The 25473-nt window shown below is 58.4% G+C and overlaps 4 protein-coding genes across 7 annotated transcripts; 3 read left to right on the top strand and 1 right to left on the bottom strand.

Annotated features, from left to right (window-relative positions):
- Positions 1–620: 620 nt before the first annotated feature.
- Positions 621–2069, top strand: LOC117647456. Its single transcript, XM_034389199.1, has 3 exons — positions 621–678; positions 1350–1466; positions 1770–2069. The coding sequence occupies exons 1-3, from the start codon at positions 664–666 to the stop codon at positions 2067–2069; spliced, it is 432 nt and encodes a 143-aa protein (XP_034245090.1). The 5' UTR covers positions 621–663.
- A 683-nt stretch (positions 2070–2752) lies between these two features.
- Positions 2753–3523, top strand: LOC117647455. The gene is made up of 2 exons (XM_034389198.1): positions 2753–2924; positions 3201–3523. Exons 1-2 carry the CDS (start codon positions 2753–2755, stop codon positions 3431–3433), a joined length of 405 nt encoding a protein of 134 aa, XP_034245089.1. The 3' UTR covers positions 3434–3523.
- Positions 3524–5063: 1540 nt separating this feature from the next.
- On the top strand, positions 5064–8891 carry LOC117647193 (lipase 1-like). The gene is made up of 11 exons (XM_034388823.1): positions 5064–5271; positions 5576–5761; positions 5960–6087; positions 6724–6926; positions 7063–7177; positions 7249–7360; positions 7446–7589; positions 7722–7874; positions 8071–8149; positions 8226–8368; positions 8523–8891. Exons 2-11 carry the CDS (start codon positions 5585–5587, stop codon positions 8673–8675), a joined length of 1407 nt encoding a protein of 468 aa, XP_034244714.1. The 5' UTR covers positions 5064–5271; positions 5576–5584; the 3' UTR covers positions 8676–8891.
- Positions 8882–25468, bottom strand: LOC117647190 (glycerol kinase). 4 transcript variants are annotated; one of them, XM_034388817.1, is made up of 8 exons: positions 25291–25468; positions 24908–24987; positions 12553–13124; positions 12325–12434; positions 11778–12248; positions 11457–11674; positions 11139–11369; positions 8882–9300 (listed from the first exon to the last, which is right to left on the bottom strand). In XM_034388817.1, the coding sequence occupies exons 3-8, from the start codon at positions 13108–13110 to the stop codon at positions 9215–9217; spliced, it is 1674 nt and encodes a 557-aa protein (XP_034244708.1). In that variant the 5' UTR covers positions 13111–13124; positions 24908–24987; positions 25291–25468; the 3' UTR covers positions 8882–9214. The 4 variants fall into 4 exon arrangements, with proteins under 4 accessions (XP_034244708.1, XP_034244707.1, XP_034244709.1 ...); XM_034388816.1 differs by having other exon boundaries at positions 25327–25468; XM_034388818.1 differs by lacking the exons at positions 24908–24987; positions 25291–25468 and adding an exon at positions 19587–19794.
- Between the last annotated feature and the right edge of the window lie 5 nt (positions 25469–25473).

Raw genomic sequence — 25473 nt, 5'->3', positions numbered from 1 at the left:
AAGCTGTTTAGAGTGCATGGATCGTCCCAAGGGTCCTGCGCTTCCACAGCACCAGTCACCCCATGTACTTGACCCTACACTCTTAATGAAAACAGTGCGACTGACACACTGACACGGAAAGTTTGCATCTTTTGCCCTCCATGGCGCGTTACCAGCAACTTGCGGCGAAAACCAGTCGCAAATGATACTTAAACAAATGAACAAAACGCATGAGACAACTTGTTTTTGTCTCCTTTGGCACCCCGTGTGCAATAAGCTGCGTGCTGACAATCACAAACTTCCACACCAGTTTGGGCGACGTGACATGTACAATCCTAACCCAACCTAACCTCACAAAGCCTGCAAGCCTGCACACCCCTGGTCGGCCTCTCCTCTCTAACCCCTCGAGTCGTGGCTGCGTGCCTGCAGCCCTCGCCTCGCCGCCGCGGTCTGCCTCTCCGCCGTCGCCGCCGTGCGCTCAGGTCACCGCCGAGTCCGCGCGGCCGTGCGGCGTGCGTGCCCCGAGTGTCGCGTGAGCACGCCGAGCGCTACATAATGAAGGAAGCGTGCCGCGTGGCGAGCGCGCCGTGAATGTTTGAGTGCGGAAGCGCGAGCAGCGCCACGCAGTCCTGCGCGTCCTGTGCGTCCTGCACGTCCTGCAGTGGAGCGGCAAGGCAACAGGCAATGGGCAAGCCGCAGGTGAGGCGGCGGCACGCGTGTCACTTGAGTTGCTCGGGGTTTCTCTAACTCGCGCGCACAACAGTCACTGAGAACAATAACAAACTTTCCACCAAGTCCCCACCCACTTTGGCGCATGCGCGCTGCGCGTACAAGTTAATCTGTCACACGCGTTTTTTTTTTTACGGAATTTTTCACATGCTCAAAATTTATTGTGGTAGACCATGTACAAAATTTTTACCGACATTCACTGTGATTCACTATGGCTACGGTGACAAAGTAGCCGACTGTACTGTTCAAAAGTGTCGCTATCCCACGCTGTCCGTCTGGCGAAGCATTTGTTGACCGCGCGGGGCCAATTACTAGTGTAGGAGCTTTAGACTGTGTGTGTTTTGTGTGTGTGTTTTGTCCGTCTGCTGTCTGTCTGTCCCTGTCCCCCCTGCCCCTCCCTTGCGGTTTGGCCAATAGGGCTGAATTGTTGTGACGTCATTAAATATGTTAATGCCCTCCACGCGCTGCACGCCAAATTTCAGCTCCCCTAGTTCCTAGCTCGTCGGGGTTCCCGCTGCGCGACGATAGCCACGCTCACAGTCATAGTCCAGCCAGCAAACATCGAAACCCGACCCCCGCGAGAGTGGCTTCACTTTGTGTCGCACTTTGAACCTCAACTAACCTGACTCGTCACCCCAAAGGACAAGGCGATGGAAGGCCAGCTGAGCCGCCTCCTCCACCAATGGCAGTTGGACCTGGAGCGGTCGACTACACTGCCGAGGTGGCGGCGCCTGGTCATCAACATCCGCAGCGCCCAGGTACTTCTTGGAACGCCGTGCCGCGCCGTGCGGTGTTTGGCGGTGCACAGTGGAGGCGACCAAAACACTGGACGCGTTTCGAGCTCCAGAGTCGCTAAACAGGACCCGAACCGAACGTGTGACCCCACCAATGGATTCCTCGTTCGGAGAGCAATCCATTGGTGGGGTCACACGCTCGGTTCGAGTCCCATTTAGCGACTCTGGAGCTCAAAACGCGTCCAGCATTTCGGCCGCCTCCACCGGTCTTCTGGCCCACTGTGCGGTGCGTGTGAGTGTCTCACCGGGCGTGCCCACACTGCGCAGTGGCTGCTGCCGGCCTACTCCATCTTCCTGGCGCGCAGTGTGGTGGACGCGGCCCTCAACGCCACACTGTCGGGCCGCCAGACGCCGCTGCTCCACATCGCGTCGCTGTACGCCGCCATGTGGAGTGTCGTCTTCTTCGCGTCGTCGTCGACCGAGTGCAGCCAGGCGCTGGCCAGCATCGTCAAGGTGGCGGAGTACGTGGAGTGGCGCGGCGACGCGGCGACCAAGGTGCCAGCCACAGCAGACTTTTCAATGGGAGGAAGAGAGAGAGGACTCGTCGATTCCGACGCAGGACACTGAGGGCTTTCCCGCGGCTTTCCAGGCCATGCTGGCGCGCGCGGCCAAGGTGCTGCGTCGCGTGGCGCGCTTCCACTCGGGGGCGGCCTGCCTGCACCTCGGCTTCGGCACCTTCACCATCGTGTCGTCGCAGAAGCGCTCCACCGTCACGGCCTGGTTCCGCAGCCACGGCGCGCGCTGGGCCTACACCAGCAACGACGTGCTGCTGGCGGAGGAGGTGGGCGTCGGCAGCCCAGTGGCCAGAAGGGGCGGACGAAACTCTAGACGTTTGGAGCGCCAGAGTCACCAAATGGGGCTCAAACGGAACGTGTGACCCCACCAATGGATTACTCTCCGAACGAGCAATCTATTGGTGGGGTCACACGTTCGGTTCGAGTCCTGTGTAGCGACTCTGGAGCCCAAAACGCGTCTACAGTTTTGACCACCTGCACCGGTCTTCTGGCAAATCCACTGTGAGACGGCAACACCGAACATAGAGCGAGCGTCGCCGCGTTGGTCCTCAGATGGCGGTGCTGGTGGTGGCCGTGGTGGCGTACTACGCCATGCTGGCGCTGCCCTACATCCTGTTCGGCTCGTGCGGCGTGCTGTACCGCGCCCTGGCCCAGGTCGGCGGCGGCGCGCGCGGCGAGGCCCTGCTCCGCGAGGTGGCCGAGCAGCACGCGCTGCTGCAGGGCGGCGCCGCGCGCATGCGCCTGGCCTACCGCACGCCGCTGCTGCACGTCGTGGGCGCCGCCTTCCTCCTGCCGCTCGTCGTCACCGTCGAGCTGGTGGTCACCATGCGCACCGCCACGCCCGCCAAGATCTTCAACGCCGTGTTCCGCCTCGTGGCCAACCTGTTCGTGCCCCTGTGCTTCACGGGTGAGTCGCGGCCGAGGTCCGCGACGGCGAGGCAGAAGGCCGGCGAGGCGGCCAAAACCCTACACGCGTTTCGAGCTCCAGAGTCGCTAAAAAGGACTCGAACCGAGCGTGTGACCCCACCAATGGATTCCTCGTTCGGAGAGCAATCCATTGGTGGGGTCGCACGTTCGGTTCGAGTCCCATTTAGCGACTCTGGAGCTCAAAACGCGTCTTTGACCGCCTCCGCGAGGGTGTGGACAGGCTGCAGCGCCACTGCTTCGCTTTGCTTGCTTGCAGGCCAGTTCCTGGAGAACGCGAGCGGCATGCTGGTGGGCCGGCTGTACGAGGGGCCGTGGCCCGAGGAGGACGTCAAGTCACGGCGCATCCGGCAGCAGCTGATGCACGCCGCGTCGGGCAGGGCGGGCATCGTCATCCTGGGCCTGGGCCGCCTCAACGCCGAGTCCTGCCTCGCCATGCTGCGCCAGTGGTTCAGCGCCATCAACGTGCTCACCAACGTGCAGAGCAACTAGTGGCAACTAGGCACGATGAGCGTGAGGACGACCGACATCAACTCCGTGGACATGAGCATGGCTCTCAAAAATACGGAGATGATGGACTGGACTGAACCCCATTGCACGTTTCCTCGTTATGTTCGCGTTTCCAATGAGATCTCCCATTCAACCTGGTAACGTCGAGGTGCCCGAATGCATGCCCGAATCCGCGCCGTGTTTCTCTGCTGCGTCGCTTGGATAGTGCGCCAGTGAGTCTCGCGAGCCCCGTAAACGTCTCTCGGAGCGAAGTGCCATAGTTGCTGTCAACACTGTCGCGGAACTCGACGCTCAAAGCCACATCTTGTGACCCCACTGATTGCTTCCTATCGGTATCCAGTGAGTACCGCTCGGTCCGTTCATTAGCCGAGCCCTTATCAGCGCAGTCCCCTGGGCCTGGTGGCGGGATCCCTTACTGGTTCCGCGGGTCTGTCCTACAGTTGCCGCTCCTGGGGCAGAGGTCCTAGGGCTGTTCCGTATCCTGTGGGACTCTACCTCCCCCTCCCCTCTCCTACTGTCCTCCCTTATTTCTGGTGCACTAGACAGGCGCATTGGAGAGGCCGTGGAAAGGGTTCAACGCACGTTGCGTGACCTGACCACCTCAACTTGAAACTTGCGAGGGAGCCTCTGCTGCGCTCGGTCCGACGTCACGCCGCAACATTGCGACAACCGGTTTGTAATTCATTGTTTCTGGGTCCCCCAGAAAAATCGTGAAATAACAAAGAGCAGCCCCGGCGGAATCCTTCCGTGACATCACGGAATTTTTTTTCCTTATTCCCTCCCTCCGCACGCCCGGCCCGGCCTATGGCCGTTGACTTCGGCACGGGGTGTTCGACCGCAGACCGATACTCGGGGTAGTACGGATGAGTGAAAGAGTGAAAGAGCGAACGGGGGGGAAGGAGTAAGGAAAGGAAGGCAGGGCGTTGGACTTGGTCCAGCGCGGTCGTGACGCAGTGGTTCGAACCCCCGGGTCGATCCGCCATCATTTCATCTGTACAAAGTCAACAAACCAACAGTGGGTTGCTGACCGGACAAGATGGCTGCCCAAACACCCATCTCGGAAACGCACCTCCAAAGAAAAAGAAAAGAAGGAACGAGAAATGGCAGTGCCTCTGGTTTCAACAGATTATTTCAGTTTGATGCTAGTGAGGTTTTAATGATCAAAAGAAGTGGGCGTGCTGTGTGCCGTCGTTGCATGAGCACTAATCTTCGCGCGCGCCAGCATCTCACCCCCCCTCTCACTGTGTCTGTCTGTCTGTCTGTCTGTGTCTATGACATTGTCGGGTACCTCTGTGACGGTCCGGTAATACACTCAATTGGCTGGGATAGTGTCCATCTCAGGTTTTGGACCGAGCCAGTCACGCCAACTGTACCAGAGGGACGGCCCCCACCCTTTCCACACACACACACACACACACACACACACACACACACACACACACACACACACACACACACGCGCGCGCGCACACACACACACACACACACACACACACACTGCGCGTCCCCCTCCAGGTCTCCGTACACGGACTGCCGCCGCTACCGCCGCCGTACTACAACACCACGTGCCCGCCAAGTTTACGAACGCATACACATCCGCACCCGAATCTTGGTCCAGCTTCACCCCCCTCCCCCGGCCGGCACGTGACGTTTTGGGAGGGAAGCGTTTTGGGCTTTAAGGGGATCAACTGCGTGAGGCGTACCAGTGCCTTTCGGACTCCCGTGAGGAGCATACCGAGGATACCGCGTTGGCCGGACACCGGAGACGGCGACAGGACAATCGGAGCAGTGCTGAGCGCAGCAGGCCCGGCAACGTACCGGTGAGTTTTTCTGATTATTTTTTTTTTGCTAGTTTTGCCTACACTTCTACACAGTGAATGGGAGGCAGCGCGAATCCACATTTTCGTATTGATGCGACATTTCAGATTTACGCAGGAAATGTTAGCGTTAGAAAGGGTGATCGTTGTGCAAGGGTGTGGTCCGTGGACTTTGGGTTGCCAATACATACACTGTAAAAAAAATCCTGAAATTTCAGACAAAATTTGACTGAAGTTATACACGAGGCGGAGCCCTGGAAGCAAGTGTTTGTATTTATTTATTATTTTTCGTTTTGTTTCTTTGAAGCCTTGCTGGATGTGCTTCATCCACCCGGCCGCGACCTTCTCTGTCCACTGCACTGCAAGTTGTCCAGCGACCGGCGGCCTGCAAGAGCTGGAAGAGCTACAAGAGCACGGAGCAGAAGCTAGGGAGACGCCAGGGGAGACGCCACGCGGCAGTCCACTTCTGTCCCGAGTCTCGCCGGTTACGACGGTACGTGCACCGCCTTTGAAACGGCTTGGCCTTGAACTTGGAGCTCCAAATGAACGCAGCAGGTGCCGGTACAAGTGCCCATGCAGAGAAAAAGCTCCACTTCAAAGGCTAAATTTCAAGATTTTTGCATTTCCTGGAAGTGCTAGAACTTTTTGATGAATTGGCGTTGAAGTGATTTATTTCATTTTCGTTTTGTAGACTACAATGGCGTGCTTCAGCTACGTCGCGCTGCTGGTCACTCTATGCTGTTCTGGGGCCAGCGCTTTCCACAGAAGGCCCAGAGGTTTCCACTCGCGGAGCGTCCCCGACGAGCTGTGGTCGTCAACGTAAGGACAGCCCTCACTAAGCCGCATCGGCTGCTCACATCCAGAGGTCGGATTCGGGTCACGTTTGTTCGGAGTGGGCGCCCCCTTGGGCACGTTTGCTCGCGTGTGTGTACGTGTGCGTGCGTACGTGCATGTGTGTGTACGAGTACGTGTGTGTGTGTCTTCGCATGCCCACCCATTTCCCAAGCGGCCAGCCAGCCGTCTAGCCTCAGCCCACGGTGAATCTCGCCTCCCAAATTCCTAACTATCGGACCTGAAAATCGCCCTGCAAATGGCAAATGGCAAATGCCCCGCGAAGCTCCAGACAATCGTGCGGCATTATCCCGTACTTATCCCGAGGAGGTACGCACGCCGGGTACGCTGGCTGGCTTTTGATGTACCCGAGCGCTTTGCGGTTTTGTGGTGCTCCGCACGTTTCGGCAGCCAGGACGCTCTTCCGGGTGTAGCAGTGTGGCAGGCTCCGGTTCGAGGGTTCGAGATCGAGACATCGAAGCGGGGAGTGCAGGGCGCAGAACCGGGTCCTCGGAGGGCGGGCGTCTGGGCGCCGGCCTGCAGGGCGAGCAAGGCAATCTGAAACCGTGTGGTAGAGTTTTTCCTTTCCAGAGTGTAGACCCGCGTCGCCTCCGTGTTGTTGCAGGAGCAGTTGGTGGCGATGAGGGGCTACGAGTGCGAGGTGCACACGGTGCGCACCCCCGACGGCTACGAACTCACCCTGCACCGCATCCCCCGCGCCAAGGCCACCAAGGCCGAGGACGACTACGGACGGCACGGAACGCCGGTCCTGTTCGCACACGGCCTCGCCTCCAACAGCGAAATGTTTGCCTTGGGCCCTAGCGCTGGTCAGTACTCAGACAAATTTGCTCTCTGTGTCTTTTTACGCCTGGGCAAGTTTGTCCAGCGCAAGACGATTCTGGTCGTGTATTTTGTCGAGAACGAGTGAGGTAAAGGCCCTTCTGCGCTTCGCCCCGTTTGCAGCCTACTATCTGGTGGACGCGGGCTTCGACGTTTGGCTCGTCAACTACAGGGGCAGCTTCTACGGGCAGAAACATGTCAGTCTCAAGCCACAGTCACGAGCGTTCTGGGACTTCAGGTTGGTGCAACAGTCACGGGTATAGATGCTGTTCAAAATCCGTCAATAGTGATCAATACCACTTTTCACAGTTGGAACGAGAATGGGCTGATCGACCAACCAACCTTCATAGACTACATCCTGAAAACCACTGGCAGGCCCAAACTCTTCACGGTCGGACACTCCATGGGGGCCACGACACAGGTATTGTTGGATGAACCGTTCACGCCCGTGATATACGTGTTTGCGTACGCGCTGGAGCTACTTTAGGGTTCCTTTCTTGAAACAGGTGGTGATGATGTCCGAGATGCCCGAGTACGCCAAAGAGAAGGTCATCTCCAGTGTTCTACTTGCGCCTGGAATTTACTTCAGGAAGCCAGGTGGTCTAATGCGAGTGCTAGACCTCATTTACGGGGCCTATCCACAACTGAAGGTGAGCAAATGTTCTTTCTTTCATTCTTTTTATATCTTGGCAGGGTTACCAATCCAAAACAGTACCAACATATTATAGATAGGAAAGTGCTTGATAATTGTTTGTTATAATTTGTTAATGGCATGCCTTCAGAATTCCCACACCAGCCTCGTTCTCAATGGTAAAATGCCGCTCGGTGACCAGGATCTCTTGCCAGTGTGCTTTGCGGGCGACCAGTTGAGAGAACTCTGCCGAGGACCCATGACGATGATGATGGGGCCACCCCACACCCCAGATTACAGGACTGTACGTATCACACTCTTGAGACACTGGAATTCGCCAGCCCTAACTATTTTGTCACAGACAAATCTAGTTGTTTTGCGTTCAAGAACACCCCTTTTTTGGGGTGTTTATTCGTAGAAAGACGTGCCTCGTTTCATGCTTTTATACCTACAGTGCGGTTCTCAGACGGCAGGAAACTAATTATAACATTTTGTTTCAGTTTCAGAAGTTGATGGCCCACTACCCCAATGGCGGCTCCATCCGCCAGTTCATGCACTACCTGCAGAGCACCACAAGCGGTGAGGACTTCGGACGGAGTAGAGACTTGCAGCGGGCACGGGCCTTTACCTTCATCGGGCGCATTTCTTGTTTCAGGAGGTTTCCGGAAATACGACTTCGGCCCGGAAAAGAATCAGCGACTGTACGGCTCTCTGGAGCCGCCGTCTTACAACCTCAGCGCCATCGCGACGCCAGTGCACGTGTTCTACGGAACGGGCGACTATCTCACCACTCCAAAGGTACGTGTCTGGACGACGTCAGGTCGTGCGCCTGTCAAGTAGGCCACCCAACGCGCTCAAAAAGACATACGTGTCAGCTGGGCTGCCTACCTGCAGGCTCTTCGGTCGTCTAACGATTATCTCACACTAACACGAGTGTCATCTTGTCTTCCAGAATGTTGTCCGATTCATTAAAAGGTGCCCTACAGTTCAGAAGGTTCATGCAGTGCCCCATTTCAACCATGTTGACTTCATCACGGGAGATGATTATATAGTAACAGAGCTTGTAAACAAAAAAATCCTTGAAGTCTTCCAGAGTTACCTATGAAATGACCTACCCCTCCTTTGTTCTTTGTTTTAAGTATTTAAAAAAAAAATTGGTGGGCGTCCACGTCAGTTCAATGTGCTGTACACCGCCTTCTAGTCTTCATTGTATCTCATGTATAAAATATAGGTTTAAGTACGGAATACATAGTGTGTGTATGCAGACTGATTAACAGGGTTGTCACTAATCTGCCCCAATAAACCATGCACTTTAAACGGATTTATCTTTTTATTAATATTCAATCAAATAATTCATTTAGGAAAAATACTTTGCAAAATATTCGAGATCACATGTGTCGCACTGAACCTAACACATCAAACACAAGTGCTGAAATTGCTATCTTTGGAATGCAGAACGAGATTGGTAATAAAAATTGGAATACAAACAAAGATACAACAGTAGTAAATAAATAAATAAATAAATAATCTAAAGACAAAACAAAAACTGCAACAAAATCAATCTATCAGATCTTCCAACAGTGGACACTCATACTCTCTTTTGTTAAAAGAGAGAGGTGGCACTAAAATTGGATTAGAAATGGACTACATTTCGGAGGCTAGCATCATTGCAAATGAGCTAATAAGGAAGAGACTTGGTGGAATGGAGGCAAGAAGGTGGTATCGTTTATCTGCAACAAAAAAAAGAAAGACATTTATGAAAAAAATGCAACATGGAAAGAGAAGGTCTAACCTTGTATGTAACATATCAGGCTCTTGAATTTTAATGGGCCTATGTAACATATCAGGCTCTTGAATTTTAATGGGCCTAAGTGATCAATTGGTTCTACCAATTTTATGCAGGGTTACTAAACAATGGAAGCAGTATTTTCTCTTCGGCCTTCCCTGTTACGTAACCCCTTTCCAGCACACACTATGTGCCTAACTATTTACATTATTTTTTGGTCTGGTATGCTCTTTGGGAGGCAGCTAACTTTAGTTCCTTTTGCAATGTTGTTGTTTTTTCTTCCCAGTTGTTTGATTGGGGGTTGATGAAGGGGCTTCCTTTTGCTGTCAGCGCCTCCATAATATTTTGTATCACTATTATTCATTATAGGGAATAGGAACTGCGCAATGGTTGGATGGTATTTAATCTCATGAATATACACCGGAAAAATCATAAAATTTATTTGCAACACTAACATATAACATGGCTGCCCGAAAATCGTGTATGCTGTCCGCAATGTAAAATAACACTGTATTCAGTCCCACTAAACAAGTTGTAATAAAAGATAAAATTACACCACTAACAAACAAAAAATCTTATCTCACAAGGATATTTTATTGACACCCTCTTTTTTAAAAAGAAAAGAGAAAACATATCACAATGTAGTCATTGCACAAAGTGACAAGACAACATTTCCCCTAACGCTTCATTTAACACATACACTTCAGAAACAATTTATAATTCATCCAGCATACACACATTTAACAATCACAGCCAGTCCTGATACCATCATAGCTTCTGTGTGGACACTGACTTAAGGGGAACTAAAACAAACAATTTGTTTCCCTCTAATAACACGTAATGTCAGGAGTTCATTCCATTAATAGTAGCAACTCTACAAAACATCAATAAAATACAAAGTACAATACTGCATCCTACATGCATATACAAATCATTATCAACAAATTTGCCTTTAAAGATATAGCAAAAACTGCAGACATGCACTATGAGCAGTGTATAAAGCTGAACTAAGACATGCCTAACAACATCACTAAATACTTTTTGTACTAAAGGTTTCAAACATTTCATCTTGCTTGGGAAAAAACCAGGAACCAGGCAAAATTAAATTTTTTTTTAACTACTTCAAAAGAAAACTTCTTACAAGAACTTGTTTCAAACAGAAAACGCAAGAACAAATATGGATTTAAAATTATAACAAGACAGGTAACACCACTACAACAGTTAGAAGTACAGTCTGTAAATAATATGTCACAACTGTTCAGAGAAAGGCAAAATAAAGGATAAAATTCAACAAATACATGGTAAGTAGTTTTCTTTTAAGGAAGGAAGGAAACAATCAGAAATAAGTTTCCTTATTTTTTTTCTCTTTTTCTACTGATTTAAAAATTAATTTTGTAAGTGTGTATGTGCTTAGATTGTATATAGGAAAACTACTCTGATGCACGCTTGCTTGCAACACTCACACAAACACACACTTCAGGAAAAAATTAAAAATCATTTTCACACTCAATCACTCTTTCTCTCTCTCACACACATTTAACATAACCTACAATTTTAATAGCATCGCCTCACCGTGATTCTGACACATGGGGCAAGGGGAGTACAGGCAGGGGCACTCTTTAGAACGGGGAAAGAACCAGGACCAAGGCCCATCTTGCAGACCAGCACATGGGGCACAAGGAAGGGAGAGGGGTAGGGGGCAGGAAGGGGTAGAAGGGTGAGGCGTAAAGTCAAAAGTTATCACAGTCAAAGGGCTGAAGGTTCTTCAGTAAAGTTTCCCACCTGTCATAGAAGGTGATTTGGAGGGCTTTGCCCATCCCAGGGACCGTGTCAGAGCCATCTTCCACTTGGTGTAGCGCGCTTTCCTATCCTCTGGGGTAATGCTGGGAGTGAAAACATCACATTGTGACTGGGAGGGGGGCAAGGCATTAATGTTTACTAGGTCAATATCTTTGGCTTGTCCAGCAGCGATAGCAATGCCAAGTGCCGCCTTCTCGTGAATGTCTGTGCGAACTGGAACAAAACAAATCAAACAGTTAGAGAGTGAGAAGCATAGAGGTGAAAAGGCACCCCATTCCTGGCAGTTTCAAAACAACTTACCGACTGAGAAGCCACAGAGGTCTGCCTGGAGCTGCAGCAGCAAGTTGTTCTCGGCCATCTTGCCGTCGACTCGCAGCTCGCTAAGGGTCTCCGTGCTGATTTTGCCGCAGTCGCGAGCCATGGCCTCCAAGATGTCCCTGGTCTGGTAGCACACGGCCTCCAGAGAGGCGCGCACGATGTGGCCCTTGGTGGTGAACTGCGTCAGGCCGCACAAGATCCTGCACAGACAAGCACAACCACGTCAGACATTGCTCATCAACAACGATGTCAACGTTCTGGTCGGAGAGTTAGCTGTTTTTAAGCAGCAACAACGTAACTTACCCTCTGGCGTCCTTCCTCCAGTGCGGGGCGTACAGGCCGGTGAAGGCGGGCACGAAGTACACGTCGCCGGTGGACGCCACCTCGCTGGCGATGCGCTCGGCCTCGGCGGGGTCCTTGAGCAGGTTCAGGTTGTCCTTGAGCCACTTGATGGCGTGGCCCGCCACGGCCACGGAGCCCTCCAGCGCGTACACGGTGGGCGCGTCGGGGCCCAGCTTGTAGGCCACGGTGGACAGCAGACCGTGCTTCGAGTGCACGCACGCGGTGCCCGTGTTGTAGAGCAAGAAGCAGCCGCTGCGGTACGTGCTCTTGGCCTGGCCCTCCTTGAAGCAGCGCTCGCCCACCAGGTTGGCCTGCTGGTTGCCCATGATGGCCGAGATGGGCACGCCGTGCAGGGGCCCGTCCGCGATGTCGCCGTACACCTCAGACGAGCTGCGGATTTCCGGTAGCATTTCTCTGGGAATGTCGAAGGCCCTGCAACAGACACGCGCCACGTGAGGAAGGTGGTGGAGGAAGAGGGACCGAATCAGTCAAGGACAGCAACACTCACTTGAGCAAGAGGGGATCCCACTGCAGGGTGTGGATGTTCATGAGCATGGTGCGGGAGGCGTTGGTCACGTCGGTGATGTGGAGACCGCCTCGAGAGCCGCCCGTCAAGTTCTGCAAAAAACAAAAGGATGGAATCAGATCGCGGCTCAAGGATCACCCATGAGAGAACAGGCGAGGTGCAATGAACACGCCGAGAGCAATGTACGTCGCTCTGCGCCGCTAGACTCACCCAGACGAGCCAGCTGTCCACAGTGCCGAACAGGCACCTCTTCTCGGCGATGGCCTTCTGCACGGCGGGCACGTTGTCCATGAGCCAGCGCAGCTTGAGGGCGCTGAAGTAGGGGCTGACGGGCAGGCCGGCGCGGTCGCGCAGCGCGTCCTTGTCGTTGCCGGGGAGCCTGGCCAGCACCGAGTCCACCGTCTTGCTGGTGCGGATGTCGTTCCAGACGAGGGCGTGGTGCAGCGGCTGCCCCGTCACGCGGTCCCAGACCACCGTGGTCTCGCGCTGGTTGGTCACGCCGACGGCGGCCACGTCGCGGACACCCAGTCCGGGCGGCAGGCGCGCCATGGCCTCGGACATGCACTCTTGGGCGGCGCGCAGGATCTCTGCGGGGTCCTGCTCGACCCAGCCCTCCTCCGGGCGCAGGGACTCGACCTGCGTGCAGTGCACGGCCACCTCGCGCAGCGTGGACGCCTCGTACAGCGCGAAGCGGCACGTCCGGGTGCCCTCCTCCAGGGCGCCGATCAGCGGGCCGCGGGGCAGCGCGGTCGAAATGGCGACGGGCATGTTGGCGGCTGGGTCTGCAACCGAAAGGAAAGGACCAACACGTTCAAACAGGGTGCAAAACAACAGAGCCGCCGGCGGTGGTATTCGAACTCGCGACTTTTGACAAGGCCGCCGGGTTGACACAGGACGTCCGCGTCAAGGCCAAGCCCTGGCCGCGCTGTCCAAACTATTAGCGCCTCCCCAGAGTGCGGACGTGCCAACCACAAAGTACCTCGCGACGCCTCGCCGCCTCGCCTCGCGGCGGAGGCTCACAAAGTCACAAAACAGGCCGGCCAGGGCGTCCTTGCGGTCCCTGCGTGCCGGAGTCGCCTTGGCCCGCCTTGGCCCGGTCGCGTCCGAGTCCGACTCGAAGATGCAGCGGTTGCATCACGGCAGTCCGACGGAACCCCCGCGAGGTGGGCCCGCCCGCCGCGCTGCCGCGCTCGGCGGCCCAGAGGGGCGGCCTACCTGCAAGGCGCTCCTCGCCCGGCCGAGCCGCGAGCCGGGCAGGGCCGACCACAACAAAAACAATCGGAAACGAGGCGAGGGGCCGGTGGTGGACGGTGGTGGCCGGCCGGTCTCAAAGGTGAGGACTCTATTGCGTCGATCGTCATCCTATCGAGGCAGACGTCACCAGTTGCCCCTCCCCTCCCCTCCCGCGCATTCCAGTGGCGCCTCCCCCCGCCTCCCCCTCGTCCAGCTCGACTCCAGGCTGTCCAGGCCGGCGGTTCAGGTTCCCTTCCCCACGCGCATTGACTTTCTCAGTGCGCGGCCCCAGCCTTCCTCCCCCCGCCTTGACTTTTTCGCGGAAACCGCGCGCCGCTCTCTCCCACAGCCACGCGGGCCACGCCGTCTTATTGCCTTGTTTCCATTTTTCATGACGGTCGCGCCACACCGCCACACGCGGCCACGGGGAGGGGGCTCTATAGGCCCGGTCCCACTTCCGGTCGGCGGCGACGCGTGCGGGTCGAGCCGCCACCGGCAGCCAATCCCACGACTGCGAATCAAACTCGACCAAGGTGAGGCTGGGGCCAACGGGGACGGCGACAACAACACGTCGCTGCAGGTGGCCGTCGAAGGGGCGTCTGCGTCTAATTAAATCAGCGCCACTGTTACGTGATGGCCGCGCTTCCCGTCTGGCAGTGGGGTGGATCAAGTTTGGCTGCCCGCCTGCGACGCCTGCCCATCTCCCCGTGCACCGAGACGAGCACACTTTCCTTGATGAGTCTGGCGGGTCTTGGCCGAGCCGAGCCGATCGGACGGCCGCCATCGCGCGACCTAGCGTCACCCCGCGGGGCGGGGCGGGGCGGGCGCCGCCAGCGCTGGCGACTAAAAGGGCAACCAAGAGCCGATCCAGATAACCCCGCCCCGTTTCCCGCCCACACAGCGCCACTCGTCTCGAACAAAGAGGGAATAAAACATTAAAAACTAATGAAAATGAAAGTGCACTCTGACCCACTTCTGGACAAAGCGCGCGACGCGGCAATGATGGCTCCACCAACGCCCCCGAAAGGAAAACCGGATAACCGGCAAGAAAAGCGGTTCAGAAACACTGGGACCGAAGCCGAAGCCAAACTCACCGCCGCCATTGGAGCGTTTCCCGTTGCACGGCATGGGCATGCTTGCAAGGGGCGTCGCCTGGCTGCGAGCCTGGCTGCCTGGCCCACCAGCGGCAAAAAGAACTCGCCCACGCCGAGGGCAGACGACGCGGCACCGACCCGACCGAAACCAAAACACAGCCCGGCCGACAGACTAGCCGCGGGAAGGAGCCGAGAGAGGGAAGGACCGGCTGGACGCGGACTGGACGCTAGCGAGTCACTGACAGCAGTGACGATCCGCCGCGCCGCCGCGGCCAGTACACCGCAAGGCGCCGCCCCGCCACAACGGGCCCAACCCACCAACCGGCAGACGGCCGGACCCACCACCACCGCCAGTGTACTACACTCATGCCATGCCGCGCGTAGGACTCCATTCACGCAAGGCGAGGCGGGCCGACAGGCGGACAGACAGACGGGCACCGCTACGCCCTGCACGGGTCAGGGTGCGGGTGGATTAAGGCGTTAAGCCTGCCAGTCTGGGGCACTACACTGCCGCCGCTGCGCAGTAGCGCGCAGTAGCCGGCGGTGCGGCAACGCAATGACGCGGCCACGCGGCCACGCAACGCGAGCGGCGGCAGTGGGTCTCGAACCCACGACCCACGCCCACACCACCGCGCGCCGCGCGCCCAAGTCGGCCGGCAGTTCATTCACTCGGCCGGCGCGCGCGTGCCTCTGTGTGTGTGTGTGTGTGTTTGAGGGCGTGTGTGTGCATTGGCGTGTGTGTGTGTGTGTGTGAGTGTGCCCCCGGACGATTGCCCGCTAAAAGCCTTTATTTGCCTGGCCGTCTTGGGGCTTGAGACCGGCCGGGAAATTATCCCCACCCGTGCTGTATTTAAGACAATGGTCGGCGTCGCGACACACCCACAGGGGAACCCCCTCTCCCCCCCCCCCCCACGGGGGGCTGCCCCGCCCCGCCCCGAGTGCCATACCCCCGTGGCGGTGCTCGAGTGTCCGTCGCAGTGCACGCTGGGCCGTCACCACTACACGGCAAAAATAAAAACAAACAAACATAGAGACCTAGGCGCGGTTCGAAGTTGGGAGCAGCGCCAGCACGTGGCTGCAGTTAATCCGCTTATCGCTCGGACCCTTGTCGCCGACGGACCGGCCGGCCGGCCGCCGCGGCGACCACGGCCCCTACACCGTAGAGGCCCAAAGCCTGTAGGGCCCTGCTACAGCGAGGCGGCGACCGCGGCCAAGGCCAGCCTCGGCCTCGCCGACGGCACGCGCGCCCACTGCAAACCTGCAAACTCGAACCGTCACGGCCGTGACAGCGCAGCGGGGCGGCGTGCGCGGGTGCCCCGTAGACGGGGGGCTTTATCAAGTGCAGAGCGGTGATAGCGAAAACCCCGGTGGCCGGCCCTGCCTGCGGGCTGGCTCCGGAATGTCGCCCCGTCTCTCTCACGCCCCCGCGCGGCGCCCCGTGAGTGAGAGAGAGAGAGCGCGCTGCCGTCGCCGTGCCGCCGCGTCAGGGCGCAAAGGCCGCGGAGCCGCGCCCGGCGACCACCTGACGCGCGTCCGCCGCGTCCGCGTCGATGATGCAACGCGAGGAAAAACGGCGACGGCGAACAGTTTGACAATAAACCGAGTCAAGTGCGGCGGCCTGTGGCCTGTGGCCCCGGGGGCACCGCGAGCACACTGCGCGACACTCGAGCGGCGCAGCGGCGCGCACTCGACCGGCGACATATGTCGCCAACACCTCCGCGATGACGAGAATTATATCGCCCCTCGACCGGCCCGCGTAAATACTTGACGGGAGCGTCGCCAGAAGTACAAGCAGAGCGGCGAGGCGTCGGTGTTTGGACGCCCCGCGCCACCCTGGCGCCACCCTGGCGCCGCCCTGGCGCCGCGCGCTCGACCATTCCACGGGTATTTTGTCGATCTGTCTCGCTCTCAGTCGCACCCTTTCGAGAGTGCGAGGGAGACAGCGGGTCTCGAAGGCGGCACTGTTCGGAATCAAGCCGGTCATCGCCTGTCGCAGCGGCGGACGGACCGTGACACACTTGGAACGGCGCGGCGCCGCGCGGTCGCCATGCCGGAAAGAGGCGAACATGGCAGCCTTGCAGAAAAACAAACCGCGCGACCAAGCGGCCTAGCGTCGCACGACCCGTCAGCGTCACCCGCACGTGGCGAGGTTCACACGGCCCAGAGGCCCAAAGTGGAGGGCGGGGGCTCGGCCGGCACGCCCAGCACGCCCAGCACGACGAGGATGGCGCCGCGATCCACAACAACAGCGCGAGTGGCGGTGGCAATGCTCCCCGACCAATTGCCGCGCCGGCATCATCTCCATGAGCGCGGTGACGCCATCCGCCGGCAGGACCGGCAGGACGAGGGCGAGGAACAGGAAGCCCCGAACGCCGCCCTGCCCTGCCACTGTTTAAAAACACGAAGGGCCGCCGCGGCTGTCTTGGCGGCCTGCTGCGGGGCGCCGCAGTCGCCCGGCGGGTAGGCAATCCATCGGACGCGGGCGGCGGCCGGGCGGGCCGCGCGGCAGGCGTTCCTGCTCGACGTACGCCTCGCCTGCCCGGCCCCTAGCCCGGCCCCTAGCCCGGCCCTGCCGACAGCCGAGGCACGCCGACGCTGCTGACGCAAGTCGCACCGCCACGCCCCCGCGCCCAAATCCCGGCCAGGCTCCTCTCTGCCCAAACACCTGTCGATCACAAACACCAAGCCGCCAAGCCGCACGATGCGCACGAAGCGGGCTTCCCGCGCCCCGCCCAACCCTCGTCTCGTCCCCTGGGCACACGAATAAAGGAGGCCCCGCAAGGTCGCGCAAGGTCGGCGCCGAATATTTTTGGCGGCGGCCCTCTTCCCTCCTCCCGGGCGCGAGGCGCGAGGCACGCACAGTGGGCCAGAAGACCGGTGGAGGCGGCCAAAACTCTAGGCGCGTTTTGAGCTCCAGAGTCGCTAAACGGGACTCGAACCGAACGTGCCAATGGATTGCTCTCCGAACGAGGAGTCCATTGGTGGGGTCACACGTTCGGTTCGAGACCCATTTAGCGACTCTGGAGCTCAAAACGCGTCTAGAGTTTTGGCCGCCTCCACCGGTCTTCTGGCCCACTGTGGCACGCCGCGGCACGCCGTGGACCACATCGCGCACTAGTGCGGACCGCGGAGGAGGAACCCGGCCAAAACCGAGACCACAAAAACCGAGCGGATTCGCAAACAAGCAAAAAGTTTACGATCGTAAAACGGCGGAACCGGCCATAGAGAGTCGCGCCTACGAATGCAAAGCATGCAAAGAGGCGAGCGGAGCGAACCGCCACTGCCAAAAGAAACGAGTGGTACCCGACCGGCGGGCCAAGGCCAGGCCGACGCCTGCACCACATGCCGACCGAACCACCCCGAAACATTCCGCTCGGGGCCTTCCATTATCCCACTCCGCTGTAACTCCCTCGCGATGGCGGCATGGGGGCGCGTCGCGGCCAGACGCTCCGACGCTCCGCCGCGACGCCAACAACCCCCACGTGACGTGACGAGGGCCAGGCCGCGGATTTGGCGCCGGTGCCGAAGAGCGTCCCGCCGTCCCACCCCGACGTCTAGCTCTCTCGCACCCCATCGGTGCCGTCGGCGCGACCAAAGCAAGGACTCCTCGGAATCAGTCCGCAGGAATAGCCCGGCCAGGTCACGGCCCCCTTCCCCGCCGCCCTGCCCGCCCCTGCCGTGCCGCCGTCTAGACGCGCGCGGAAAGGCCGTCGCGACGCCGCCGGGACGCCAGGCTGAGCGCGTGACCCCCACACTATGAAATCCCGCCAAAACCGCAGGCTGCGCTGCAGCCGCTGCAGCCCGTCGAAAGGGTCGCCTCCCCCTCCCCCTTCTCTCCTTCAAGCAGCCCTGCCGCCGTGCCCTGCGCCGCCCAGGCAGGGCTGGCAGCCAGCGGACACACCCCCAGCGTGACGCGGCGGCGCGGCGGCCGGCCGGGCAGGCAGGGCAGGCAGACAGCAGCGCACTGGCAAAGCTGGCAGCGCAGCAGTGGAGCCAGTGGAGGGAGTGGGGGTAGGGAGAACAGCTGATGACGCATCCGCTGGAGGAGCCGGCACCGGCCGCACCGGCCGGCCGGGAGGACGCCGTCAGCAAAGCGCCAAACGTGCGTTGCCCTCAACCCTGATGCATACACTATAGACTATATACAGTGAACACTGAACCGTGAGCGACTCACTCGCCAGCCCGAGGAAAAAAAAAACAAAATTTGCGTGACCACACTGTGCACTGCAGGTTGTCTCAGGTACGCTGGAGGTTCCATAATAGATCGGCCGAGCCCGAGCCTCGGCCTGCTCCAGCAGTCCCTGCAGCAGACCACGCCGCTGGAGTGACTCCGGCCGTCCACCTACCTGCCCGCCGGCCTGCACGGCCTGCACGGCCACGCGCGCAACAGCGCGGCAGCACGCACTTGTTGCTGGCGAGGACCACGCGGAAAGCGACAATGTCGCAGAGCACCCAAAGAGTAAGGGAACCATTTTGAGAGGCACGGCGGTCTTTCTGGTTCAAAACCGAACCGTTTACGAAGACACGCGCGTTATAAAGCGAAGCAAGAAACTCTATTTTTCAATAAGTATATAAACTGCTTTCGTCGCTAGCTTGGTCCAGCACCGCATGGCGCTCGCGAGATTTTCAACACTGAACACAACGTTTCGTCTGAATGCAAAAACAGAACGCCGGAGGGAAATCTAAGTTTGTACACACGAGGCAAAACTTCGGCCCACGAGCAAGCAGCAATTCGATTTGGTGCCCTTGTTCAAAACGCGAGGGAAAGGTTGATTTCCCAACAGAATCGAGCTCGGCAAAGCCGAGCCAAGCCAAGCCACCCCCGACGCCATGACTCCGGCGGGCACGTCGGCGTGCCCCGGAGCGCCCTGGAGCCTCACTGCAACACCGGGCAGTGCACTGTAAAGGCAGACTCACCGTGAGAGAAGAGAAGGAGGCGGCCCTACGACGACGACGACGCGGACGACGCACCGGGGGCTGCGAGAGCTCCTCGAGGCCAACAAGCAGGCAGAAGTCTAGCTTCTAGCACTCCTTGTCCTGCACAGCCACAGAGCAGCCTGCTCCTCGCCTCGACAAGACCAGCCGACGCAACGCTGCCCGCGACTTCGACACTACTAGGCCGAGCAAGCCGGTGCGGGTCATTCTATAGGCCTCGGGGGCCTGGCCGCCGGCCCCCCGCCCCGCCGCGCCCCGCCGCGCCCGACGTCACTGCTACGTCACGCCGACGGCCGACGGCGCGCTGGGATTGGCTGCCGCTTGGGGGCTCGCCTCGAAGCCCCGACGGCAGCGCGGCAGGCAGAGTGCGTTGCTGCAGCCCCCCCCCCTCCCCGACGCCGGGCCGGCCTGCACCATGTGGTGGTTGTAGTGCATGAGTGAGTGAGACGGCCCGGCCGTACGGCGCCCCACAGAAAGAGATAGCCCGACCGTGCCGCGCCCCCGCACCGTCCGTCTTCGTGTTGTTGTTGGTGGCGGCGAACATCGGCAACGCCGCGCGGCCAAGACGCACTGCAGACTCATTTTGGTCGCTGTCTCTCTCGCACCTGCACGAGGCGCCCGTGAGTGCGAGAGAGACGGAGCGACGACTCTCGGAATCGGTCCTCGGGGCGCGATAACGCCACGCCGTCGTCGGCAGGCTGGAGTAGGCCATGCGTGCCATGCGGAAGTGGAACAACGTCCACACACACACGCCCACGCAGATACGCACACACACGAGGCTCCGAAAATAAAGTCCGCTCGCGGCGTTGTCATCCAAGACGGGCAGAGGGCGGCGGGCAAGGCAAGGGGCACGGGCAGGGCTTATCTCGGGGCTCATGTCCACCGACCGCCAGCGCGCCAGCCCGCCCGGCCCGGCCGCCAGGTCCAGCGTGGCTGCCTGCGTGGCTGGCTGCCTGCAGGCCCCCCAGCCGGCACGAGCCGGTGCAAACTCGACTCGCCCGTAAAGTCCCACCTTTTCACGGAACAGTGGCTACGATGACCTCCTCGCCGTCCTCTCTGCGGTGCACCGCCATGGCGACCATCTCGCACCTACATTTGCTCCAGCCTCGCCAAAGGGTCCAACGCGGCAACGTGGGGGTGCCGCGCGTCGCACTCTCCAGACTGGAACAGCCGGACCAGTCGGAGGCCGCACTCAAAATCTGTCCCAACACAAGACCTGCAGGGTCCAGGATCGCGGGCACTGTACTCTCGGCGCCGGTCAAAACTGGACGCAGCCGAAGTCTAATTTAGTATCGTGAGCGCTTGAACTTCTACAGGCAGGGCGTTTGGCGTTTGTTGAACGCGCCTCTCAACTCGCGCGGCCACGGCTGCTTCGGCCCGGCGGCTACCCAGCCACTCGGCCCTAGGGCGCCGAGCCGCCGATAGACGAATCCGTCAATCCGTCTTACCGCGTGACGCTATCAGCCGAAAAAAGGTGGTGAGGGGCGGCAACCCATCCACATTCCTCTCGCATTCCAAACCCGTTTCCACGTCATAGAGGGGGCAAAGGGGGGGGGGCATAAAAAGTCGGCGGCAGCCCATGCGTGCCGCCCTGCCGCTGTGCCCCAGGGAGGCTGGGCGCGCTAGGCTCACTCAAGCCATCCTCAGGGTTGCATCAGCCGAACACCCAACGCTCTTGCTCTCTCTCTCTCTCTCTCTCTCTCTCTCTCTCTCTCTCTCTCTCTCTCTCTCTCTCTCTCTCTCTCGCACCCACGCTGAGCTCCGGCTCACATTCTCCACTTACAGCATGTAAGTTGCCAAAAATATTTGGGAGGGTGGCTCCGCCCGCTAACGTACCAAACCACGCAGTGTCTAACAAGAAAGTGACACCCCTCCTCAAAATGCGCTGATAATCTCTCAAATTTAGTTTCCGTGACACGATTTTCCCCTGATTCCCTACACTGTAAAGATAGCCTGGCAACGACAGGTCACTCCAATCATTGGGCGCAAGTTTTTCGAGTGTTTCGCCTCTGCGGCCACCTTGCCGGCTTGACGGCGAGCTCGTCCGGTGGCGGCCCCCATTTCGGTTCCGTCCCTCGAGTGTCCCTCCGGCCGGGGCGTCCCCGAGACCCCGGGCAGGCCGAGCAGGCCGTGCTGCAGGTAGCGAGGCCGCCGGCCTGCTCCGACCTGCAGACTCATTCCGAGAGTCGTCTCCGTCGCCGCACAGTGGGCCAGAAGCCGGAGGAGGCGGCCAAAACTCTAGACGCGTTTTGAGCTCCAGAGTCGCTAAATGGGACTCGAACCGAACGTGTGACCCCACCAATGGATTCCTCGTTCGGAGAGCAATCCATTGGTGGGGTCACACGTTCGGTTCGAGTCCCATATAGCGACTCTGGAGCTCAAAACGCGTCTAGAGTTTTGGCCACCTCCACCGGCTTCTGGCCCACTGTGCGCCGTCCCTCTCGCGCCCCCACGGGACGGCCCGCGAGCGCGAGAGAGACGGAGCAGCGGCGCGACGACGGCGCTCTTCGGAACCTGACGGCGGCCTTTCCTCCTCGCACAGCGTGATGCACAGCTGGGGAAAGCCAACGCGAAAAAACATGACGAAACAACAAAACAGCGACCTTCAGGGAATCGGCGGGGCTGCGCGGCAAGGACGAGGGGGAGGGTCCACCGTGCCCACCGCGCCACCAACCCGACCAAAGCGGGGCGGACGGTGTGGACGGGACGCACTCATTCATATCTCCGAGTCGGCCGCGTCGCCGTCGCCGCCGCGCTCACGTCACGTGCCGCCAGGCCGCCGGGCCGCCACCGAATCGGTGCGGCATCGGCCACTCGCCACACGGTTCGAAGTTCGAACATTCAAAGTACAAAAAAGTGAGGGCCACGCCGCGCCGCGCCACGCACTGCGATGATAACCCTCCTCGTCCATCGCCGCGCCGCCTGCCGCCCTTTGGCCGCGCAGAGGCCCTCGGACGCCAGGAAACGGACGCCGCGCACAGTGGACGCGTTCTGAGCTCCAGAGTCGCTAAACAGGACTCGAACCGAGCATGTGACCCCACCAATGGATTCCTCGTTCGGAGGGCAGTTCATTGGTGGGGTCACACGTTCGGTTCGGGCTCCATTTAGCGACCAGAGTTTTGGCCGCCTCCACCGATCTTCTGGCCCACTGTGACGCGTCCGCAGAGGGTGCATTCAGGGACGGGCCCCGGTTTCAATGTGCGCGCCAAGGCGGCGTGGCGTGGGGGCGTGTGGGGGCGTGCGGTGCGGGGCTGGCGGCGGGACTCGGTTATGTTGTCTATGGTCGCTCCACAACACGGTGCCCACACGAGCGACTGGACAGAACCGGAGCGTGAAAGGTCGGACAAACATCTTCAAAAATGACGTCGCTGGAGTGTCTGAGGCACAAGCAAGTGACGCAGCAAGACAGACAGCCAGTCCCCCACTGCGCTGCACCACCAGGCACGCAAGTGGTGGGCCCGTGGCGGTGTGGCCCTCAAGCCGGGAATCCCGGGCTGGGCTCCGGTCACAGCGGATCAGTGTGAAAAGGACACGAAAAGTGACTTGTGGTCCTCGCGGCAGGTTCTCGATGGCCAGATTTTGCCTGATCGGCGGGCTGAGGTTTGCAACCCTTTCTGACTCTGGTGCATCGTCGAAATTGCCCACTTATAGCATGGCGTTTCGCCGCGTCTGCTGGTGTACGTAATTTCGGAGTACTCTTCTGTTTTGAGGCGTCGGCGGTAATTAGTACACTGCAAGTCCCACGGCAGCGGTGTCGGCTTGAGGTGCGCCAACCGGCCGGGCGCGAGTAGGCGGCCAGGCGGACGATGCACTGGAGCCGCTCCGCTAAAAAAACTGGACGCGGAACCCGAAACGTCGAAAGCCATGCAGACCGGTTATCACTGTTTCGCGCGAAACGACGCGCTGCCAGTGTACGCGCATGCCGCCAATGCGGCCTCGGCCAGTGAGAGAGACACGGAGCAGGAAACGGCTGCTATTCCCACCTCGCGCCGTTTGTGTGAGTGTAAAAAGCGCGCGTGTGCGTGGGCGTGCGTGTGTGTGTGTGGCCGCGGGCTAGAGACAACGGGGACATTGAACGCACCGACTTGGCATCGCCGCGCCCGCCGCGGCCGAGGTCAAAGACAGCGGACAGTGTGACCAGGGGGCCAGGGGGCCGCAGGGGGGCCACACGTTCGCCCAGCACTGTGAGAAAAAAGTACGGAAAAAGTACGGAACATGTCTGGTCAATAATTTGCCTGGACCGTCCGTACTTGCCAACTACGGAACGTTCCGTACTTTTTTTCCGTACCATTTACATGGGTTTATATGGAGCAAGTACGGAACGTTCCGTACTTTTCTCCGTACCTCCGTACTATATTTTTCTGTACCACTTCCGTACAAAAGTACGGAATTTTTTACAGTGAGCCCAAAACGCAAGACTGCCTCAAGGGGGGGAAATGAATAAAAATAGTGCGCAGCTCCCAAAATTGCACAAATTGAACAAATAATTCTGTCCGGATCCCACGGTCCCCGTTCGCGTGCGCCATCCAAGATGAGAACACTGGGAATCTACTCGGAATGTTTGACAAAGCGCGAGGATAAGCCCGCACCGCCGAGGCGTTAACTGGCACAGCTGATTACTGCTATCCTGAACTTGAACTGCAGCGGCTGCAGCCGGCAGAGCGGGGACCAAGACCAAGACCAGCGTGGCTATCGAGCCACAGCCACGGAGCCACGCGGAGGCAGCGCGCCACGGGGGATTGGCAGAGGATAAGCAAAAGTAGCACCACCGATGTAAATCTCATTACATTTCCGCATCAACAACAACAAAAAATACTTTCAGGACTATCCATCACAAAAAGTGAACACATTTTACTTTGAGTCAACGCCCTTGACCAAAATATTTAGGTTTTGAGTCTATTATCTTTTGCATATATAAATAATTATAGCTCATCAATGACTCTGCGCAAGCCTAGCCACTCTGGGTGGAGGCCTTGACTAGCGCGAGAGCAAATAAGTGACCGACGTGAAAGGGGTCGCAAAGTCAGAGGGCGTTTGCGTTTGCTCGGGGCTAGGGTCCATCCCACACAGCACACAAAAGAAACAGCGCGCACACACACTGTACACACAAACACACACGCACGAGCGGCACATGCACGTGACGAGGACCGTGAAGGCAGTCCCGATATAAACTCAAATAGTTTGCCTTCTCGGAAAGACGAGACAAAAACAGGAGCGAACCGGCAGAGAAAGAGGAGATCAGAAGGTCGACGACGCCGCCCCACTGTAGAATGGTTTCCAGTCTAGAGAGAACATGAACTCACCTCGAGCCGGGCAGGGGTTCTCTGTCCAGAATCGCGCTCACCAACTCAGCTCAGCAGCAATCGGTCACGGCAACGTCCATCTGAAGACAAACGAACAAAAAAGTCAAGCGATGGCAAAAGCCCGCCCTCTCTCGTCCCCTTCGCCTCACACATCTCACTTGGTACACTCGTCTCCGGGGCAGGGGGGATGTGGGGGCGGAGGGGGGCGGGGCAGGGGGTATCGATTGGGACTCCTCCGGGATTCAAGGCGCAATGATGCGACGAGGTAATTTTTTACCTCTTTTCATTCAAATAGAAATAAACACTCGGAGCTAGGGTTTGATGAATGTGCGAGCTATCGGGTACTTTTCAAAGGGTTTAACCTCGACGACTAGGACACTTACTCATATCACTGATAATCTGTGGATTGTTGAACTTACAACTTTGCTCGACAGATGGCAGGTGAGAGTCTGCAACCATCATGTCATTTGGAGCCGACACATCCGTGCTAAGAGAGCAAGAATTAACTTAAAAGATATAAATTGACTAGAACCACACACGCTTTGACACCATTTTGTTGGAAACCA

This window comes from Thrips palmi, unplaced genomic scaffold (genome assembly GCF_012932325.1).
Source record: "Thrips palmi isolate BJ-2018 unplaced genomic scaffold, TpBJ-2018v1 HiC_scaffold_2, whole genome shotgun sequence".
Lineage (NCBI taxonomy): Eukaryota > Metazoa > Arthropoda > Insecta > Thysanoptera > Thripidae > Thrips > Thrips palmi.
The sequence above is the reverse complement of the archived record's forward strand: the minus strand, read 5'-3'. Positions and strand labels throughout refer to the sequence as shown.

What these genes read in the sequence shown, in the direction of transcription:
- LOC117647193 (XM_034388823.1), top strand. Translation starts at nt 5,585, where the DNA reads ATGTGCTTCATCCACCCGGCCGCGACCTTCTCTGTCCACTGCACTGCA. An exon ending in CCTGCAGAGCACCACAAGCG is followed by an intron (nt 8,150 to 8,225) that starts GTGAGGACTTCG and finishes TTCTTGTTTCAG; the next exon opens with GAGGTTTCCGGAAATACGAC. An exon ending in ACTATCTCACCACTCCAAAG is followed by an intron (nt 8,369 to 8,522) that starts GTACGTGTCTGG and finishes CTTGTCTTCCAG; the next exon opens with AATGTTGTCCGATTCATTAA.
- LOC117647455 (XM_034389198.1), top strand. Translation starts at nt 2,753, where the DNA reads ATGCGCCTGGCCTACCGCACGCCGCTGCTGCACGTCGTGGGCGCCGCC. An exon ending in CGTGCCCCTGTGCTTCACGG is followed by an intron (nt 2,925 to 3,200) that starts GTGAGTCGCGGC and finishes GCTTGCTTGCAG; the next exon opens with GCCAGTTCCTGGAGAACGCG.
- LOC117647456 (XM_034389199.1), top strand. An exon ending in TCAACATCCGCAGCGCCCAG is followed by an intron (nt 1,467 to 1,769) that starts GTACTTCTTGGA and finishes CACACTGCGCAG; the next exon opens with TGGCTGCTGCCGGCCTACTC.
- LOC117647190 (XM_034388815.1), bottom strand. Translation starts at nt 14,709, where the DNA reads ATGCCCATGCCGTGCAACGGGAAACGCTCCAATGGCGGCG. An exon ending in TGGGATCCCCTCTTGCTCAA is followed by an intron (nt 12,249 to 12,324) that starts GTGAGTGTTGCT and finishes TGTCTGTTGCAG; the next exon opens with GGCCTTCGACATTCCCAGAG. An exon ending in TGGAGGAAGGACGCCAGAGG is followed by an intron (nt 11,675 to 11,777) that starts GTAAGTTACGTT and finishes TTGTCTGTGCAG; the next exon opens with GATCTTGTGCGGCCTGACGC.